Source organism: Glycine max, chromosome 20, assembly GCF_000004515.6.
Source record: "Glycine max cultivar Williams 82 chromosome 20, Glycine_max_v4.0, whole genome shotgun sequence".
Taxonomy (NCBI): Eukaryota; Viridiplantae; Streptophyta; class Magnoliopsida; order Fabales; family Fabaceae; genus Glycine; species Glycine max.
In genome coordinates, this window is record NC_038256.2 from 47,054,031 (window position 1) to 47,074,272 (window position 20,242).

General features: G+C 34.4%; 3 protein-coding genes and 1 non-coding gene across 5 annotated transcripts; 1 reads left to right on the plus strand and 3 right to left on the minus strand.

Annotated features, from left to right (window-relative positions):
• Positions 1-1,154: 1,154 nt before the first annotated feature.
• LOC100526929 (GTP-binding protein SAR1A) lies at positions 1,155-3,990 on the minus strand. 2 transcript variants are annotated; one of them, NM_001249208.3, is made up of 3 exons: positions 3,618-3,990; positions 2,575-2,706; positions 1,155-1,630 (listed from the first exon to the last, which is right to left on the minus strand). In NM_001249208.3, the coding sequence occupies exons 1-3, from the start codon at positions 3,744-3,746 to the stop codon at positions 1,310-1,312; spliced, it is 582 nt and encodes a 193-aa protein (NP_001236137.2). In that variant the 5' UTR covers positions 3,747-3,990; the 3' UTR covers positions 1,155-1,309. The 2 variants fall into 2 exon arrangements, with proteins under 2 accessions (NP_001236137.2, XP_040868964.1); XM_041013030.1 differs by having other exon boundaries at positions 1,162-1,630; positions 3,015-3,912.
• LOC113000847 (small nucleolar RNA snoR83) lies at positions 2,003-2,120 on the minus strand. Its single transcript, XR_003266168.1, has one exon. It is a non-coding gene; the product is annotated as a small nucleolar RNA snoR83 (small nucleolar RNA).
• Positions 3,991-4,301: 311 nt separating the features above from the next.
• On the plus strand, positions 4,302-6,222 carry LOC100798877 (photosynthetic NDH subunit of lumenal location 1, chloroplastic). Its single transcript, XM_003556490.5, has 8 exons — positions 4,302-4,528; positions 4,621-4,717; positions 5,030-5,113; positions 5,259-5,332; positions 5,423-5,545; positions 5,619-5,690; positions 5,792-5,888; positions 5,994-6,222. The coding sequence occupies exons 1-8, from the start codon at positions 4,484-4,486 to the stop codon at positions 6,095-6,097; spliced, it is 696 nt and encodes a 231-aa protein (XP_003556538.1). The 5' UTR covers positions 4,302-4,483; the 3' UTR covers positions 6,098-6,222.
• Positions 6,223-6,883: 661 nt separating this feature from the next.
• Positions 6,884-16,979, minus strand: LOC100799399 (ABC transporter B family member 20). Its single transcript, XM_003556491.5, has 11 exons — positions 16,307-16,979; positions 14,352-14,406; positions 14,097-14,272; positions 13,788-13,988; positions 12,442-12,701; positions 12,050-12,360; positions 11,727-11,947; positions 11,264-11,604; positions 10,234-11,021; positions 9,911-10,152; positions 6,884-8,771 (listed from the first exon to the last, which is right to left on the minus strand). The coding sequence occupies exons 1-11, from the start codon at positions 16,679-16,681 to the stop codon at positions 7,542-7,544; spliced, it is 4,200 nt and encodes a 1,399-aa protein (XP_003556539.1). The 5' UTR covers positions 16,682-16,979; the 3' UTR covers positions 6,884-7,541.
• Between the last annotated feature and the right edge of the window lie 3,263 nt (positions 16,980-20,242).

The window sequence follows — 20,242 nt, forward strand, 5'->3', positions numbered from 1 at the left end:
ACTTGCATCTTTTTGTTTGGCAAACCACTACTCAACAATATGTTTTCTTCATAATATCTTATTCACACACCAACATCCTAAAGAAAAAATTAATCAAGATATAGGAAATGTTGAAGCTCTTAATTGGCTGCTTGGCATATACTATTTTGTTTATCGCATTGCAAGCTAAGCCAGATGTTCGTCTTTTTGGTACAAAGTGGAATGCGGTGTCATCTCCTACAATTTATGGCAATGACAATTCTCCTCTAGTTTTGCTGAAGAGATTCAAGCAAAAATGGATTTGTTCATCATGTCATGTTACTACTACAAGTGAACAAGTGTTGAACGACCATCTTCAGGGAAAAGGAACAAGGCTAAAGAAGCATCCATGAGACATTAGCAGCTTAATGAATTTATATTTCTTTTTTTTTTCCCCTGAGAATGAATTTGTATTTAGATTTTTAATCATAAAAAGATGATTGAAAAGTTTTTATTTATTTAACTCCGGAGAAAACTTCAGAAGATTAAATAAGTTAATATTTCTCAAAATTTGGCACTTCTCCATAATTACTCCTGTTCAACTTTGAGAGGAAAATAGTCAAAATACCATGGACGTGTCGTTGTTATAGAATGTTACTCTTTTATAACGGTGGTATCAGCTACAAAGCATGTGATAGTACAACTCGCATATAAAAGAAATTTGATTCAAAATGTATTTAAAGAAACTAAATTTTAAAAATTAAATATCAAAATTTATATTTAGAAAGTTTCAAATGTTAGTTAAAAATAAAGTTATTAAATTAATAAAATAAAATATACTTCCATTTCTTTTTCACTATAAGAATTGCAACCCAAACATGATTAAAAAGGGTGAGAATTCAATAACTAGTGGGATACCGATTAAATGGATAAACATTATAGACTCCGCAAGCTACATGCCTACATCGTAGGAGTTTTCTGATTTACAACAAAATGGCGAATGGTGTAAAGATTTTAAAATAGAGGTGAAATGTTGTTTAATAAGCCAAAAGCCAGCAACAAAAAGTGTTTGTTTTCGACGCATGGATGTAGAGAGAAGAGTCCTTAAGTATATATTGTAGTCTTCTCTTTCTCTTCTGGAGCAAAGATAAACGATCACCAGAAATAACTAGCATTTGCACGACATATAATGGATTGGTGAAAGAAAGGGAAAAGTGTCATTTTCATTTAACAGCAATTTCTTTGTACTAAGAACAAAATATGTTTAACAGCAATTTGTACTAAAAACATTTCTATAGAAATAAGCATCTAGAAACGGGGATACCAAGCCATCTCTGACTACATGGACTATTTATTTGATGTACTGAGAGAGCCATTTGAAACCATCCCCGTAACCCATTTTCTTCACAATACTGCACATGAAAACCTCCATAGGACGGACTTTAGAGTCTGACAAATTTACATTTCCCTTGCCTGTGGTAAAATTGGTCAGGCCCAAATGGTAACGCAACTCTTCTTCTGAGGCAGCATATGGAATATCTATCTTGTTTCCAAGGATAAGGAAAGGGACAGTAGTCAAAGACTCATCAGAGAGCAGAGCATCTAACTCTTTTTTAGACTCTGCAAATCGTTCCTTGTCATATGCATCTACCAAGTAGACCACTGCATCTACCTGCATTAAAGATGGACAATGCTTACTCTAGATTCTCTAAAAGCAACATAGGAGAGTAAATAAGAAACCTTAAGCAAGAAGTCCTCAGTCAAAATATTAATGGAACTTCTTAAAAGTCATGATGCACGTACCAAAGTCCAGGCATGCTTAATGCTTGCGAATAACAGTGCAAGCAACAACTAAAAAACCAAAAAAAGGAAAGCAACTTCTAAGAAGGCTAGATTTGTTCAGAGAATCATCCTCCCCACAGAGGTATACTATTAGACTATTAGTAGCAACAATTATGAAGGCATGATTATCAGGATATCCCTTGATTTAAGTATATATTATGCTCAACGAGACACTCCATGGGAAAAATTATATCAGCAGCAGATATGTCTGATAGCATACTATTAGCAACCCTCTATTGAGAAAAGGCGCTATCAGCGAATTACCATGTATAATTTCTGCCTCCCATGAATCAGATAAACGAAAACCATTTAGCTGGGATTATGAAGGCATCAATCCTTTAACTAAGCTCTAGTCACATATATTAAACATTAGTTAGAATATTCCACACATGAGAGTATTGTTGACAACTTGATCATTACAGCCAATTTCAGTAATGAGTATAGGAAGAAAACTTTATCCTTGTTAACAGCTAGAACGACAAATTCACATATTCCAAGGCAAACTTCTAGTGCAGCTTCATTTCTGCAATTGCTGCATGAGCATGGATCACCACATATTAATATTAGCATGTAGACCAAAAGTCCAAAACCATATCAGATTGAGAAGTAAGATTTAATCCTAAATTCCAAACATATCTTACAGGAAGCCAAGTTCCATCAAGTGATGTTTTCAAAAGGTGCAAAACAGAGTTGAGAAGTCAACTGTTGGGGTGCACTTTGTAAATATATGCACAAATGTGTGTCTGTGTTAGGAGAGGGAGAAGAGAGAAAGACCTTAGCATAGTAATCTTTCCAGACTCTTCGTGCAATCTGGTGACCCCCGAGATCAAAAGCTTTAAACTTGATCCTCCCAATACTCAACTCCTCTGATGTGGGATACTGTGTAGGCTGATGCTGAACTAGTCTCTGCCAAATAAATTCCCATTAAAAAAAAATTACCAATAACCAGGCGCATATTCTAGCCCCAATAAACTATGGTAATGTCAGGAAGCTAGAGATTACAAAGTACCTATTTGAAATCAATTTGTTAAGCTTGCTAAAACCAGAAAATAATTGTAGAGAAAAACACATTTAAAAAAAATTGATGTTAGATGACACAAAAAAAAAGCATTAGACCAAAACATGACAATACAGATAATTGATTTTAAATTGCAGACCACACCTACAATTGCAGCGCAATCAAGGTTTTAGATTGTGGTCACGGTCACACTTACCATTTTGCTGTGATCCTTGATATTAAGAAAAGATGCATACAAATGCAATGAGGTGTTGAAACGTGGCCACAAAGACCCCAAAAACCTGGACATGGAGGGCAATTGCGGTTGCAGACCATGTTTTAAAACCTTGAGCACATTATTGCAGTTTTTGAGGCTTCCTCAACTGCATCACCTGATGCATCGGGATTGATTTTAAATTGTGGTCCACAGCCACAATTTTCCACAACATTGCACAGGAATATAGACAATTAGTCATGTAACCCTTCATTGAAAAACTCAATCTCATAATATTTAAATTGTACAAAAGGATCCTAATTCAGGAAAAAAAAAATCCAAAGCAATCAACATAGGATTTATAGTTACTCCAAGCACAAGCAGCCCACAAGACACAATGACTTCAATCATATTCTTAGAGAGAAAAAATATTACGGGAAAAGCTCAATAACGTTTCCCATATCATCAATCATCGCTGCTTGAGTTTAATCGTTTCTAATTCTAACTAAACGAATAAGATTCCCAGTAAATTTAAATCGATTCAGGGCTTAAGCGTTTGTGAAGAAGGAGCAGAGAAATAAGCGGAAAAGGATGGGAAAGGGAAACCTCGTCTTTGAGCATGTGAAGCAAGGTGGTCTTTCCGGCATTATCGAGACCTAAGAATAAGATCTTGGCCTCCTTCTGCCACAATCCAAGCGATGCCAGAATCCCATAAAACCAATCAAACAAAAACATCGCCTTTCTTTTACGCTCGATCTCAATACTACTCCACTCCCAATAGATATCAATATTCAAACAGAATACGAAGCCTTCGGTATTAAGATCTGACCCCCAAAAACAGAGTGAAGATGAAAGCAGAAAGCAAGGAATATAGAAAGAGTGACTGTGCTGCTGTAACCATTTCGATGGCTGTGGAAGTAGAACTGTGGGTCTTGTGGGAAGGGAAGGGTGACCGGCTAATCCGGTTCAGCTGAATTTCAAATTCTAAAAATTCTTATATACACGTTTAAATTCTATCTAAGGTTTTGATTTTATTTCTTTAAATAATTTTGTTTTCATTTTACTCTTTATAGTTTTTCTTTAATTTTAGTTTATATTAAGTAAAAATAATTAAATAAATTAAATAAATATATTAAAAATAAAAATTAAAAAAATATTAAAGAACTAAAAAATATATTTTAGAAAACATTATTTTAAATAATATATTAAAAATTAAAGGATGAAATTAAATGTTAAAAATTTGAGAAGACTAAATAAATAAAAAACTAATAAATTAATTTAAAATAATTTGGATAACCAGAATTGTAGAAGAGAAGACACTAGTCTCCTGGAATAATGATCATAGACATCTTGGTTATCTCCAATGATAAAAACATGTTTCATTGTGATATGAGCACATCAAAATCAAAGGCCTGAATTCTATTATCCAGCAAACACTATCTCAATAGTGAAGCTCTAAACCACTGTCAAGTATGGCAATTTCTTTGAGCTGGATTTCACCCTGCTTATCCCATAAGGTGTGTGTTGATCATTTCTTTTTCTATTCTATTCAGTCAATCTTCTTTATACACACACAGCTCTACACCTACTCTACTTTGTACTCTTTCAGCTAAACTTGCCGCATTCAAATTGTTTGCCTCGCAACACTGCAACTTCATCTACCAGCACCGTCTTTTGTGCATTGGAGACAACCCCCGGCGGAGAAAGTAAGAACTTTGACTAAACTGCTTGAAAATGTGTTCATTTGAAACACAGCAAAATTACCGATTATCAAGATTCAGGGATCAATTTCACTTTAGAATGAGTATTTCAATGTCCGTGCTAGTCAAAATTAATGATCTGTAATTCTTTATTAAATTTTGATAAGAAATTCCTCTCTGAATTCACTGTGCATTTAGAAAATTGAATCATTCCTAGTTATGTTTTTGGTGAAAAATGAGAATTCGATGATAAACAGAGTTATCTTTCGTAGTACTGGATTTTGAAATAATTTATCTCATCTCCTTTACGATTTTCAGGTCATTGCCAGAGAAGACCACTACTGTTGGGCATTGGAGCATTAACTGCAAATTTACAACCAACAAATTTGGTCTTTGCTCAAGGTATTCATGCCAGCTGATGTGATCATATTTTGTGTTATTAAGTTTCACTTCACTAAAAGGATCTATCTTCATATGTAAAACTGAAGAGACTAGTCTAGTCATAATCTTCTGAAATTTTGGAATTCCATTACTCTTTGTCGTGTAGAAAAATCAGACAGATGCCGAGTTTTTTTAGACTATGAAGATGGGTATTCTTACATATACCCCATTGATTGGAAGGTAAGAAATAAGAATCCTATTAATCTCACAGACACTCTAGTTATTACAAGAAGATAATGTGCTACAAGTTTGAATGTATCTCTTCCCTAGGAATTTGACTTCAGGGCTCTTGATTCTGCATTCAAAGACAGATATCTACAGTTACAAAATGTAAGGGTGAAATCTATACCCACTGAGAAGAAAGACATCCGAGATTTGGGTCCTATGGAAGAGGTGATGCTGCAAAATTGTCTCCTAATATGTTCTGTAGTCTAATTTATACTTAACTAGTTTGTATCTTAACCAGGTTATATACAATTTGGTGAAACATATATATGCTGCACCAAACCAAAGACCAACAATAAAAGACATGCAGGAGGTTTCTTCTCACTTTATTTCTTCCTCAATGTTTTTACTATTAAATATATATCTTTGAATTCTAAATATATACTTAAAACTATTTTTGAATTCTGAATGCAGAAAACCATAGATGGAAAACATTACTATACCTTTGAATATATACTTACATCACCAAATTATTCTAGTGCCTCCTTTGCAACAATTGCTATAGGAAATGGTAAGTAACCAACCCACTACCCTCTCCTATCTCAATGTGTCACTGGCCTTGATAAATGCTCTGTCATGGTCCCAATGCTACCTAACAGCATGTGCTTTTTTACAGGAAGGTACTACACGCTAATTGTTGGAGCCAATGAAAGGCGATGGAAAAGATTTCGAGATCAGCTTAAAGTGGTAGCAGACTCCTTTAGGCTTCTTGACATCTAAAATGTCACGGGACAATGCAAGACAGACGACTTTTAATTTGCATACATATCAAGTTTGAAATATTTGTATATCAGAGCAAAATAAGTTTTTAAAAGTGAATGATATGATATCTTCTACTATACCAATGGAAATTCTTTTTCCGTACATTACATGCAAAGGTCGTCTATTATAGCTAGTCTAAAATTTCATTATTTTGTGTCACGTGGTCAAACTCAAAATTTGTTCCTCGTGTATTCTTGCATTGTTCCGCGGCAGTAGTTTATGGAATTCTCGGCCAGACAATTTTGAGAATGATGGGTGTGCCATATATCCTTGGACCACTTTTAGACTAGTTTTACAGGTTTTGATGGAAGCAAAGAAGCCAAACTTTAGTGGCAGCATGTTAATATTAGTTGCCTTTGATGTATTTGGTTTAAAAATGCCCTTTTGCAGATACTCTTTCTTTATTTTCTGTTAAGATTAGGTGCTCGTCAGAATGACAATTTTCTGTTATCCAGTAATCTCTGCGGGGGTCTAAAGTATGGGAACTCTTTCCTTGTGGGACGGGGATGAAAAATCTCCCCAAGTAGATTTGAGATGACAGTTCATAAGAAGAAAAAAATCATATCATTGACAGGGAAACTTGTAAGAAGAAATCGAACCAAATCTAACAAAATGGTAGACATCACATTGCTGTAAAAGATGTAAATCTCACATTTGTAGATAAAATAATGTAGTGTAATACTCCACAGTCCACACTCACTTGTCTGTTTATAACTTTATATAAGTAGAAAAGTTCAACAAAAATAGCAAATTAGTTTCATAAAATCTCAAACTACTTGACAAAATACACGTGGAAATTTGCATCTATTATCTAAGGACAAAAAACTCGTGAATTCGTGTAATTCAAGCACTAAAGGAATTTTGCTTCTAGACTATCGCTATGTATATACATAGGTTATAGAACAGTTGAGACTGTATTTTCTACAATTTTCACAAATGAAGATTGAAGAGAAAAAAAACTACAGTAGTGTCATCCGCGCTTGAGAGACAGGAAGAGTGAAAAGTCCAATAGAAGAGTAACTCAGCTGAATTAGTGTTGATTCCGCCGCCTTCCTCTCTTTGTAAAACAAATCAATATATCGTGGAGACAACACCGTCAGTCTAAACTGCTTGCCTCCAAAAGAATATGCATCCTCAGCTTCAATACTAAAGTCTCAAAGCAACCAAATTCCAAATTCCTATCTTTAATTCCTACACTACCCCTGCCACAGTACCCTCTTCTTATGCCAACCAATGCCGAGTGCTGATCCAATACTCCCATTCTTGCTACATGCAAGCCTCCACCTGACATTGGAAAATTCCACCAGGTGCAGCAATCACCAGTCATTCAACTCAAGTAATATATGAAACAATTCTCATGAAGCAACATTAGTTGCAACTACTCACATTATATACTCCCAATCTAAACAAGCCGATGCTGGCGCAAAGCCTTACCAAAATGAGGTTGCATCAATCGGACATACAGACCATTTTTTGCCACCAATGAATCATGGGTCCCCTCCTCCACTATCCTTCCTCCGTTTAGAACTACTATGTTGTCCACATGCCTCATCATCGCAGCCCTGTGTGCTATTAAAATAGTGGTCTTGTTTCCCATTATTAGGGTGTCTAGAGCCTCTTGCACCACTCGGCTTGACTCAGATTCAATTGATGAACTAGCTTCATCCAACAACAAAATAGGAGCATTTTTAAGCACTACCCTTGCAATTGCAATTCTCTGTTTTTGTCCTGGAGTTAAGTCAACACCTCTCATCCCAACATGAGTGTCATAACCATGAGGCAAGCTACTAATGAAATGGTGAGCATTTGCTATTCTTGCAGCCTCCTTCATTTCAGCTTCACTGGCATTATGCCTGGCATATATGATGTTTTCCCTTATGGTAGTTGAGAAGATAATTGGTTCCTGCTGAACCAAACCAAGGTGGCTCCTCAACCATCTCAAATTATATTGTTTTAAATCCCTCCCATCTAGCAAAACTTGGCCGGCAACTGGATCATAGAATCTCTCAATCAAAGATATTATTGTGCTCTTCCCTGATCCCGAAACTCCCACTACAGCAATTGTTTGTCCTCCATTGACTTTGAGACTAAAATTGCTTAATACCAACACTTCAGGTCGAGAAGGATAACAAAAATCAATATTTTTCAACTCAATGCTTCCATATACATTGGGTGGCTTCAGTGCTGAGCTATCATCAGGATCAATCTTAGGCACACGATCTATAATTTCAAACACTGACATGAGAGATTTACGTCGCTTAAGTATGTAAGGAGCCAACCCGAAAGGCTCCACAAGGGCAAATGTAGCAAATGAGAAAACAATGTACTCCTTGAGAGCAGTAGGTAGATCCACATAACTCTTATTTACACATAGTGCAGTGTACCAAAGTAGAAGGGCATTACAAGCAAAGAGCAGAAACTGTGAAAAGCCAAATCCAAAACCAATGGCCACTCCATGAAGAAAGCTTTGCTTAAATATTTTATTTAACTGCAACTGGTAGAGTTCCATCACCTTATTACCAGCACAAAATGCAACAACAGTGTAAATATTCCTAACTGCATCTTCAAGAACCAAAGATGCCTTTCTGTGCATTTCCTGTATGCCCTTTGAAAAGCCAGCAAGCCACAATTTCTGCAAGATCAAGACACATGCATTATCAGTCATTCACATAGTTAGCAAAAGCAGGTCCATTAGTTTTAGTAATTGAAATTAAACATAAATTTACATAAATAAGAATTTCCATCAATGAAAACGAAACCCCCATAAAGAGGCAAATTCAATCATAGTACCCTTGATCCTGCAAGGTAATAAAATGCAATGAAACTTTTATTTCCAAAGGATAAACATTAAATCTGTTGAAGAATAAAATTAGCAAAGACACGGCGAAATTACACTTATTACAGACTATTGATAACTTCAACATGAAAAGGTATATTACAAATTATAATTGTTATTTATCACAATGCCACAGGTAATTTCAGATATCAAATTTGTTAAAACAACCACAACTGAATGTGCATTTAGTTTTTCACCATTCGAGATGCATGCATTATTGTTCTTTTGGAAAAAGATAATTGGACACTCGAGGTGTTGACACCAAGGGAGATAGGAACAGAGGAAACAAGTGATTGATGATGTGATGTGGCATGACATGAAAAGAGAGATAGAGAGAAATGATAGATGTTAATATGATGTTTGTATTATTTGGGTGTTCAAATATCATGACTCTTAATTTCACAGTGAAACAGATACAGTCACGCAAATGAATTAAGAGTGATAGAGAGATGCACTGATACACATGAGTGAAACAATGCCTTTTTTTTTTTCTTTTCAGCCTTTCCTTTCTAAACATTAGCAGGCCACACACCAACTCTGACTCTAAGACATTTCAAGACTTTTGGATTTGGTATCGTTCATGAGGCAAAGGAGACACATTGTAATAGGTCATACTAACTAGCAATTCACCTTAACTGGCTTCTAATGAATGCAATAAAAAAGAAAATGATAGGCCATATGTTAAGAAAATAGTACAATTTAGGATAAGCATCCACGTTTCATTTTTCATTCATGACTTGAGAAGATCCCCACCTGATGGGAAAAGGTTCGGCTGTTGTTGAAATGAAAAGACATGGGAAATTGGAAATATACATTTCAAAAGCACTGAATTTTGAACAGGCATAAATTTTTACAGACTGTTGACAAAAGAAATACAAGCACAATCCTTCCACAAGCAAAAATTACATTGCAAAATCAGAAAAGCAGGTGCAAACCTGGGCAAGAGCAGAAACACAAAGAACTGGAAGTGTTGCTAAGGCCACAAGTGCTAATCGCCAGTGCAGCAAAACACCAATGAGAAAAGCAACAATAACAGCAGCACTGTCCTGAATAAATATGGAAAGTCGGTTACTGAATGCTGCTCGCACAAATGTAGCATCATTGGCCAAGCGCATGGATAAATTGTCAGCACTATTTTCCTCTTCATCAAACCATCCAGTTTCATTGCGAAGCATGGCTGTGATGTTATGAAAACAGGTTAGGTAGAGTTCAGAAGTCCAATTCTTTATTTTGAAAAAAAATGCTTAAATCTACGCACCTGAGAACATCATTCTCCTAACTCTTTCTGTCATTTTCTCCCCCATAATACCAAAATAGAAATGCTGTAAAAAGTTGGCAACAACTGTCACAATACCCATGCAGGCAATGATCAAGCACCATTTGTTTATCTCCCCTTGTAAGTGCTGAGCTTCATCAATTCTATAATAGTCTGTCACCACCAGACCAATAACATAAGCAAGAAGGGGATTGAAAGAACCAAAGATAGCAGCACCTATGCTTCCTAACACAGCATAAAGCCACTCTGCAAAACTAAGCTCTGCTAGCCTCCAAATTGAGGGTTGTTTTCGATGCCTTGCATCCTTTGTTTCACTCATTTTCACCAAAAGATCATCAGAATGACAATCAGGTCTGCTAAAAGTCTGTGAATGGGAGCGTTCATTTTTAGGGTCGGACGTTAAAAGAGGTGAAATGGGAGATTCTGGATCAGAACCATTTGATGTTTGTCGATGCACACATTGAACATCAATCTTGGGTAACTCTGGTAGTCTCATTTCAAAACTATCCTGCCTTTTTATTGATGGCTCCTTATCTGATGAATCTAAAGACTGGCCATTCTCCATCAACTTCTCAGAAGGTGGGCTCCGGATTTTTGGTGATTCTTGTGAGTTGAAGAAGCCATCTGAAGGCCGAAATATGGCAGAAACTCTCTGAAGAGAGGGTGACTTTATCATTTTAGGAGATGAAGGTTCTTTGAAGCTATGACTTTCTGAAGAATCTTTCTCAATTTGGAAAGTTGCAGTCTCCTTGTAGTTTCGAACAGGCATCCTGGATGAGAACAAAGTGATTTTCTACATGCAAATGGTGAAATCTTGCAAATTATAAAAGCATTAAACATTGCCGCTTCAACCATAGTGTAACAATGATTAGTTTATTACTATAGAAATTCATTTTCTTAACAGACTATTGCCACTTCAACCATCATATTATCTGTTTTTTTTTAAAATAGTCGTGTTATATTCTCCATAAACATAAACAAAGTAGAAGCATGATTTGAGGCAGTATCAGACCTCTTAGGAAGTTTTGTGGCCTCTTCACATCGAAGAAGCTCTGCGTATAAGCCATCCAGGGTGAGTAACTCATCATGAGTACCCATCTCAACCAGTTGACCATCCTCCATAACAGCTATATAATCAGCATTCTTTATAAGACTAAGCCTTCGAGCAATTATGATTGTTGAGCGTCCCAACATGAGGAGATCCAGAGCCTCCTGAACAGACCTCTCAGCCTCAAAATCAAGTCCACCAGTAACCTCATCAAGCAAAAGAATGGATGGATTTAAAAGCACAGCTCTTGCAATAGAAAGTTTTATTTTCTGCTCTTCTGTCAAAGCTAGACCAGCCCTGCCAACCTGAAAGACAGAAGCCCCAGTTTAGGAGGTGAAAAAGGATTCCCACCAAAAAAGATATAATTGAACATACAAACCAAAAAAAGAACAATAGGCTTCATATGATCATGTCAATCAAGCTTCACCTGTGTGTCATAACCTTTATCTAATGAGCTGATAAAGGTATGTGCATGAGCTATTTTAGCAGCCTCTTCAATTTGATCCATGGTGGTATCTCGCCCATAAGCAATGTTGTCTCTTATACTCAAACTGAGCAAAGCAGGTTCCTGGGTGACCAGTCCTATTTGGTTCCTTAGCCATTCCAGTTTCATATTCTTTATGTTTTCACCATCTAAAAGAACTTCCCCTGAACCACAGATTGGTAAATTAATTTAAATCTGAAATGACCTATAAAGTGCTTTAGATGAAATATAGAATAAATATGCACTATCAAGGGGAAAACAATTACCTAAAGTTGGATCATAGAACCGCTCCATGAGGGGAATAATACTACTTTTTCCAGAGCCATTTCTGCCAACAAGTGCCACAGTTTTTTTAGCAGGAACAGTGAGATAAAACCCACTCAAGATAGGGATTTCAGGGCGAGAAAGATAACTGAAGTAAACATTCCGAAACTCTATATTTCCTTGGACAGAAGCTGGAGCACTGCCATCATGATTAAAAGATGAGGATGACCGGCTTATCATCTCAAACAGTCTATAGGCAGCTATTCGCCCTTGATCAAATGAGTAGAAATTTGTTGCAGCTTGATTCAATCCCCTTAATCAAATTAACAAAAACTGTAAGCAAATGTAAAACAAATAAAGAAAAAAATAAATAGAAGTTGGGAATGAAGCTCACAAGCCACTTAGAATCACAGCAAACAGAGCTGTTATAATTTCACCACCATGAGCTTTTCCATGTATAATCAAGAGCCTTCCAACCCAGAGTTGTAATGCACAAGAACATATTGCAAGCCCATATGTAAAACCAAGGCCAAGGCCTTGAACGAGACTTATTAATATACCATATCTAAGAGTAGCTTGCAGTGATGTTGCGTATGAATATTTGGCCAATGTTTCATTTGTAAATGCATATAAGGTCCTTATATATGAAACTGCCTGCATCACAAGAAATTATACACATTCAGAACTGATGGCACAAAAAATGATTCATCAAATAATGAGAACTTTACCATTCTTTCCACTTCACGAAACTCAAACCATTAAAGCAAAAATATCAATAAAGGGTGCAGCTTCTCCAAACTTACAGATAAATAAAGAAATCAAGGCAATTGTATTCATTCCCTTCCAACCATAAGTAAACATCAAAACTGTTCCATGTATTATCAAATCAACTAAATATGGATCCAATGAAGCAGGAACACAAATAGAAGCATGGACCAACGCTATAAATATCTCTTATATGTGTATAATCTTAGAATTTGTGACAACTTATTCATGATTACAAACAGAAATTACAAGTAGAATCTAGAAGCATTTTCTTTCAAAGATACCATTTCACAAATTGTGACCTAGTTCTTAGTTCCTATTTGAAGGAAAAAAGATAGTGATGATCTACCCTCAACATGCAGTCAGCAAAACAGAGCTTCCAGCCTTCCACTATTGAGTTGCAGCATAATGCTGGCATATTTAAGGGTGTCTGTGTACCTTTAAATGTGTTAACGTATGTTCATGACTTCTCTTTCGTATTATGCTCATGTCTACGAGAAGGAAGTTGCTAATATGCAAAAAGGTAAGTGTAACCTTGCTGCAATAGAAAATTCTTAAAAAAAATATCTTATCCTCCCCCAAGTAATATTTTTTTCTTTTTTCTTTCTAATGAAACTCTCTTTCTATCAAATAAATTGATACCATCTAAGTAACAGACATCTCACGCAAGTCTTATTTCCATAAATTGGTAAAGAAAAACATAAAATTTGGTTCTATCAAAGACATTCTCCAGAACTTTCCTCTACATGCCGCAAATTGTACTACACTTACTGGATGAATAATATTACAAGGAAAGATACAGAATCACATACATGATATCATGATATGAAAGACTTTCAAACAGATTTAAATCCTTTCTTTCTTTTGGTGTTTAGTAAAATTAAAATCAATTGAAATTTACAATAGAATTGAATCTATGAATAAAGCAAACATTGGTTCAATGCAAGGATGAATTAAAATTTAACAATTAATAACCTGTTCAGCAATGCTGGCTGCTTCAGCATATGCATCTTGAATATTCTCGGCAAGCCTATGGAGGAATATATTTGATATTCCTCCTGCAGCAACAATAAATGGACCTGTAGCTAATGTTATCAATGCAATCTGCCAACAATTGATAAAAGCAATAACAAGACCACTGAAGAATGTTGCCATATTATGAATATAATTCCCAACCTGTATCATCAAAAGTCAATACACACTGTATGAAATGTATTGAGATATTATCTGGAAAGAATAACAAATTTACGAAGGAGTGAATATTCACAAAAGAGCACAACAAACCTTTTCACTAAGAGCAGACTGAATGAGCAGCACATCACTCAATACTTGACTCACAATGTCTCCGTTATTTCCATAAGTATCAAAAAAACTCATATCTTGGTTAAGTAATACTTGGACATATTTTGATCTGATGACAGCAGTCTGCCGTTCTCCAGTAAGAATCCAACACGAAACCTCTATTAAACAAGAAAAATTAGTATTGCATGAAACTTAAATTTAAAATCTAATAAGAAACATTACTTGTAATTAATTTACCAATCCAACCAGCAGCAAAAACTCCCCCAGCAATATAAACAATGGTTAAAGCAAGCTGCAGAAGAAACAAGGGTAAATAAGCATACAGGTCCCTTTTTCACATCTGGTTCACAAACTAAGTGCCTTGCGAAATAATTAAATACGTTGTTATGATGTCATATGGTTCAACCACTGAATTAACCAGTTTAAAAATGAACAGCCATACTGTTTGAAGCGAGTTTAAAACACAAATCTATTATTCATTACTTGTGGGTTGAACCATGCTAAATGATGTAACGACTTTTCTTCTACATAATTATTATTTGCACACCAGCTAACAACAGTAATGTATTTGTAAAAAGTTGAGTGCTAGTGATGCAAGACGTGCTAGCATCAAGAATGCCTAAGTTTAAAGGTCAGATTGCCTCAATTTAATATTATTTACTCAACTTAGCAATTGTAATGTTCCAAATATCATACTTAGTCATAATAGTTAAATTTTGAATTTTCTTTGCAAGGTCTATTTTGGTAATTTTCTTAGGTTGAATTCAGGCTCAGCTTGTTATTTAGATGATATTGGACTTCAATTTGATATATTTTCCAACCATCATAGGAAGTCTAAATCCTTATAATATTAGGACTGTATTCCTTATTCTTAGAGGATATGTCATAGGCATCCTATTGAATAATTGTTAATGTTTTTCTCCTTATATTCGCCCAAAAAGAGAAATGAAATGAATAATCAGTTTTATGAATAAACCCTAGGTGAAATGCCTAGGTTTATTTTCTTCTGCTTCTTAGCTATTGTTCAACTTTCTCAAGTTTTGCACTCTACCCAAGACTTGATTTCCTTGCCATATAGCAACAAAATTCATCCCATCAATACCCTAATTAATCCTTTTTTGAATTCCAAAACCCTTTAAACGTCCATATACCCGCAATTACTGTTAATATCCAGTGAGCCGACCCTAAAATCCCTTCATGTGCCCAAAAATTGCCCTGCCTTAAACATAACCCCAATGAAACTTCTCTCCAACAATTCTTCTGTCAACAATTAATGTAAAGTCGAGATTAGAGGAAAGAGGTTCCTTTAATGGCAGCTCAAGGTCTCACACCTAACCAGCCAGTGGCATGCTGCTGCTCAAACTCATCAGACAGCAGGTGGACAAACCAGGCTCTAATTGCCCACTCATTAAAGCCAGGTTTGATGAGAGGAGCAAGTTCTTTAAATAGGGATTCCAGCCTTCCATTCCATGTCTCACATCGTCACCCTTAGCCCTTCATCTGGATTCCCATTCTTCCCATTTTCTTAACACTTTACTCATGCTAGACAAAAAAAACTCCAAGCATCACTCTCCAAATGTTCAAGTAATAAAATCATTGATGAGTGATGAGTGATGACTAACCCAATAAATAGTAAGTTTATAACTACAAAAGAACAGGCCAAAATATAACATAAAAAGGCATCATAAGGTGCCAGGTTAAGTCCCACGACAACTTTGGTTTCTCATCCAACCCCTTGACGCATGATCTTTTGAAGCAATACATACACTGTAGCTTTAACGTTTTTGATGTAGAAATTGACATGAATGTGCGTAATCAATAAGGAACCTAACACACACAAAGTTGCCAATGTTGAGTTTGGAACCCTTAACAAAGTATCAGCATGGCCCTAAAGACTTGGAAGACCCGTGTGATACACTGACAAGGACAAAAAACCCTTGCGAAAAAGGGAAATAGGGGAAGGACTATGCTATGATATGTCTAGTGTAGTCAGGTCAGTTTTCAATGGAAGTTTAATTGCTGGATTACCTCAGGCTACACGGCAACCAAGTCCATAAAACCTACAAAAACTAATAGCACAGTTCACAACAAGACTTTCACTGCCTAAGCTGAGCGAAATCAAATTACCAGAAGCTAATTAAAATATAGAACCTGCGTACAACAAAAACTAGGGTTTTGAAACGAAAACGAACCTCTTTAAACCTGTGAAACTGCTCTTCCGGCAAACCCTGCTGTGGAACCCGGAGAACCTTGGCGAAGTAGTGCAAGTAAACAACGAGAGCAGTGCCGTGTGCGGCGGCGGCGATGGAGCCGACGAGCATAAGAAACCAATCGAGGTGGTCAGCGCAGGCGAAGAGGCGGGAGAAAGGAACGGCGGCGGGCGGCGGCTCAATCTCGTCGGCCTCCTCCATCTCCTCCTCGACCTCCATAGGCTGAGTTGCGGAGGTCTCGGCACCGAGGTCGAGGTAAGGCGACGGCGACTCCGGCGGCTCCGACACCTCAGAGACGGGCGTGAGAGGCTGTATGTGCGGCGGGGACCACCCGAACAGTCCCCTCGAACCCATCATCTCCGATCACACCAACTAACTCGCCGGGATGAAGAAATAGAAAACAGATCGCACGAGAATTCAGAGCGGCGCGAGCTCCTTTCTTCTGTTGAGGAAACGACGACGTATTGAACGCCGCCGAGGTGGTTGTGACTTGTGAGGTGGCTGCGCGTGGGTTGACTCGGTCAAAAAAGGGGACTATACCTTAATTTCTTCCTTTTTAAGTTTTAAGTTACGACTCTTCTTTCATTCTTCTTCTTCTCCTTCACCTTTTCTTTCTTTCTTTCTGTTTTTTTTTTATAAAAAAAAGAAATTGGAGTTTTGTTTCGAAGAAAAAAAATAAAATAATAATAATGATTCAATGAATTGAAATACAGCGAGTGTGTGCTGTGAAATTCTGATGTCATGCATGCTGGAAAAAATGGAAGGGGGCGTTTTGGTAATTTAAAGACTATGGTGGCTTTGGCAGATGTGTTCACAGCTGGACGATGTGTTGAAATTACGTTGAGGCCCCTAGTGGTAGTCGATGGACTGACACGTGTCAAGTATTGATATGCTGTTTTTTTAACCATTTATTTTTTATTTGATTAATATATAAAATGATCAGGAAGAAATTCATATATGTTATTGCATTAGTTATTAAGGTAATATTTTAATTTCAATTTCATTAAAAAGTAAACACACTTTTTATTTTTGTTTAATGGGCTGGGCAAATAAATTATCTAATTGGGAAGGTTACAGCAAAAGCAGGAATAAAATTGAAAAACTTACAACCAGTTGAAGCAGATAATCCAAATTTAGCAAAACTATCGACCAATGTATTTTTTTCCCCTCTGAATATGGCTGCACATGCAGAAAACAAATTTATATCCTTGAAGCTCCAAATCTGATGAATCAGATAAGGATATTGGGTAGGAGTAGACCAAAATTCATCAACTAGCCTTACTGCAACAAGGCTATCAAATTTCACTTTTAACTTTGTAACTTCATAAACACACTGCCTTCAAGTTTTGGGGTATTTAATTCTAATTCTAATTTAAATATGCATCCATATGCTATTTTGTTTTCTTAAAGACCAAAGAAATGTCAGCAAATTTTTTCCAAAAATAAATACTTAATATGTCACGAGTTTGGAGTGATAGAATCAAAAAGCGTATACAAGCGAGTAGGGATTTTTTATTTTGAAAAATTAAGGGTAAAAACCCTTTTTTTTTATAGTGTGAGATGTTAAAAAATTGATTCTTCAAATACGTATCAATTTAATTATTTAATATGCAAAAAGTATATCTTATTGTCAAATTCATAGGATAATTATGTCATTAAATTATAATGTCTAATGATTAATTTGACAATAAATTATATGTTTTTATGATCAATTTAACATTAAGTTATAAAATATATGAATTAGTTTTCATTAAATTTTTTATACTATCAATTTGTCTCACTTTTTATATTTTTGGTATTAAATTTAAATTTTTTTATCTTTTAAAAACAAATTTATTGTTACTCACACTTTTAGGAGAAAAATGAATATTTATCATAAAATTAATATTAAAATCATATTATGATGGAGTAAATAAAGATTTTATAAAAATTATAAATAACAACAACAAAAAATCCAAATGAAATAAATTCTTAAATTTTAAATGTGTTTGAGTGAATTTTTATAATATTATTTTTTTTAAAATGATTTTAAAATGATATAATACATATTTATATTATTATAAGATAAGTTAGAAGTAAAATCTATTAAACCTATGACATGGCATACCCTGACTTATCTATCTATATCTATATTCATTCATATCAATCAATCAATATATATATATTATACAAAACAAAGTTATTGTAAGAATACCGGAATTAAGCATAAGAATGAGCCAACTTACAAGCACTATTAATCACCTTATAGCCCAAGATCATTTTGAAAGATAATTCTATTTATCTTCCACCACATAAAATTAAGAATAATTCCAAACAAGGAATCCCAATGCAACTCATAAAACGTAACTATTCTTCCAGTCATTACAAGAATTGGTTGCGTGTATATATATCTTAGAATGTGTAGCAAAGAAACACGGAGGAAATGGAAAAGAAAGGGTGAAGAAAAAGGTAGGTGGTGCGAGAGGGGTATATAGGATAGAGAAGAAAACATAAGAACCAAGAAATAGAGAAAGAATGATGTTGTGAAGGTATATTGGACAGTTATAGTAGAGTGGGAATGAATACAATGAGAAGAGGGGAGAATTCCGGTGAAGAAATCAGAGGCTTCAAGACAACATTCTTAGATTGCTTTGGTAGCATGTAAGACTCCATCGTCCATATATATTGTTCAAGCTTGTAATCAACTCATTTTCTTGGGAGAACTCCTATGACTAGTTTAGGTGCAATTTTTTAATTTGGGTCCATTTTTTAAAAATGATCTAAAAGAAATAAGTCCTGATAACTGACACAACTTAGAATTAGAAATTGTAACACACTTCCTATATTTTTAATTAAAATTGCAAAATTATTTATGATTAATTTTTTTTTACTACTTTAAAGTCATAAGTACTTTTTTTCTTTTATGACTCTTAATTTTTTTGTTTTACAACTTTGAATATGTAAAATCTTTTTTTTTAAATTGTTTAATTTTAATTTTTTTAAATATAAAAGTTTATATTTTTTTACGGTTTAATTTTTTTTCTAATTTTTTAAAATTTTAAAATAATATTTAAATGCCAAATAAATAATTTTAATTATACTTATTAATAGTTTTTAGTTAATATGATGTATATTTTTTATGGTTAAATTTTATATGTTATTAATTTATTTTAATATTTTATTATGTACAATATATTATATATTTTTAATATTATTTTATTTAAATATTTTTATTTATTTAAAATTTAGATAATCTTATAATAAAATTAAAAACAACATAATAAACTTTTACAACTTTAAAGTTGTAAAAAAAATTAACTCATAATTAATTTTAGGACTTGAATTAAAAAAATAAAAAGTAATGAAATTGCTAACTTACTTGAGAAGTTGTGTCACTTATCACGATTTATTTCTCTTCTTGGATAATTTTTTAAAATCGATCCCAATTAAGCATAAAATGAATCCATCTTGGTAAAAATGACCTCCTATGATAGTACTAATAGGCAGCAAAGACAAACGGAAGAGGAGGCCATCTGTTGTATATATATTATGAAACAAATGTAAATAATTTTAATTCATGTAAAAAGCCATAAAGTAAAAAAAATTTTATTATTCTGTTATTGAATGATCGAATTAGGTTGATTTTTATTAATTAATGAAAAATTAGCTTTTTAAATTGTAATCAAAATGAATCAAATTAATTTTAAAATCTGAAAATTATTTTATTATACGTCAAAAATAAATAAAATTATTTGATTACAAATAAATCAAGGTTACAAATAGAATAATATATTATTAAATTGATTAATTATTTCGTAATTGATTTGATTCTTATGTATTTTTTAAAACAAGTAGCATGCATATAAAATTAATTACACAATGAAAATAAATTTATATTTTGTTAGTATTTTTGAAAAAAATAGAATGGAATATTGCGCT

Excerpts from the sequence above, each read along its gene's own strand:
- LOC100526929 (NM_001249208.3), bottom strand. The coding sequence starts at position 3,746 with ATGTTTTTGTTTGATTGGTTTTATGGGATTCTGGCATCGCTTGGATTG. Across the intron at positions 2,707-3,617 it reads TTCACATGCTCAAAGACGAG|AGACTAGTTCAGCATCAGCC; the intron begins GTTTCCCTTTCC and ends TTTATTTGGCAG. Across the intron at positions 1,631-2,574 it reads GGAAAGATTACTATGCTAAG|GTAGATGCAGTGGTCTACTT; the intron begins GTCTTTCTCTCT and ends TCTTTAATGCAG.
- LOC100798877 (XM_003556490.5), top strand. The coding sequence starts at position 4,484 with ATGGCAATTTCTTTGAGCTGGATTTCACCCTGCTTATCCCATAAG. Across the intron at positions 5,546-5,618 it reads ATTTGGGTCCTATGGAAGAG|GTTATATACAATTTGGTGAA; the intron begins GTGATGCTGCAA and ends TATCTTAACCAG. Across the intron at positions 5,691-5,791 it reads CAATAAAAGACATGCAGGAG|AAAACCATAGATGGAAAACA; the intron begins GTTTCTTCTCAC and ends TTCTGAATGCAG.
- LOC100799399 (XM_003556491.5), bottom strand. The coding sequence starts at position 16,681 with ATGATGGGTTCGAGGGGACTGTTCGGGTGGTCCCCGCCGCACATACAG. Across the intron at positions 12,361-12,441 it reads GCTGTGATTCTAAGTGGCTT|GGGATTGAATCAAGCTGCAA; the intron begins GTGAGCTTCATT and ends AATTTGATTAAG. Across the intron at positions 11,605-11,726 it reads ATAAAGGTTATGACACACAG|GTTGGCAGGGCTGGTCTAGC; the intron begins GTGAAGCTTGAT and ends TCTGTCTTTCAG.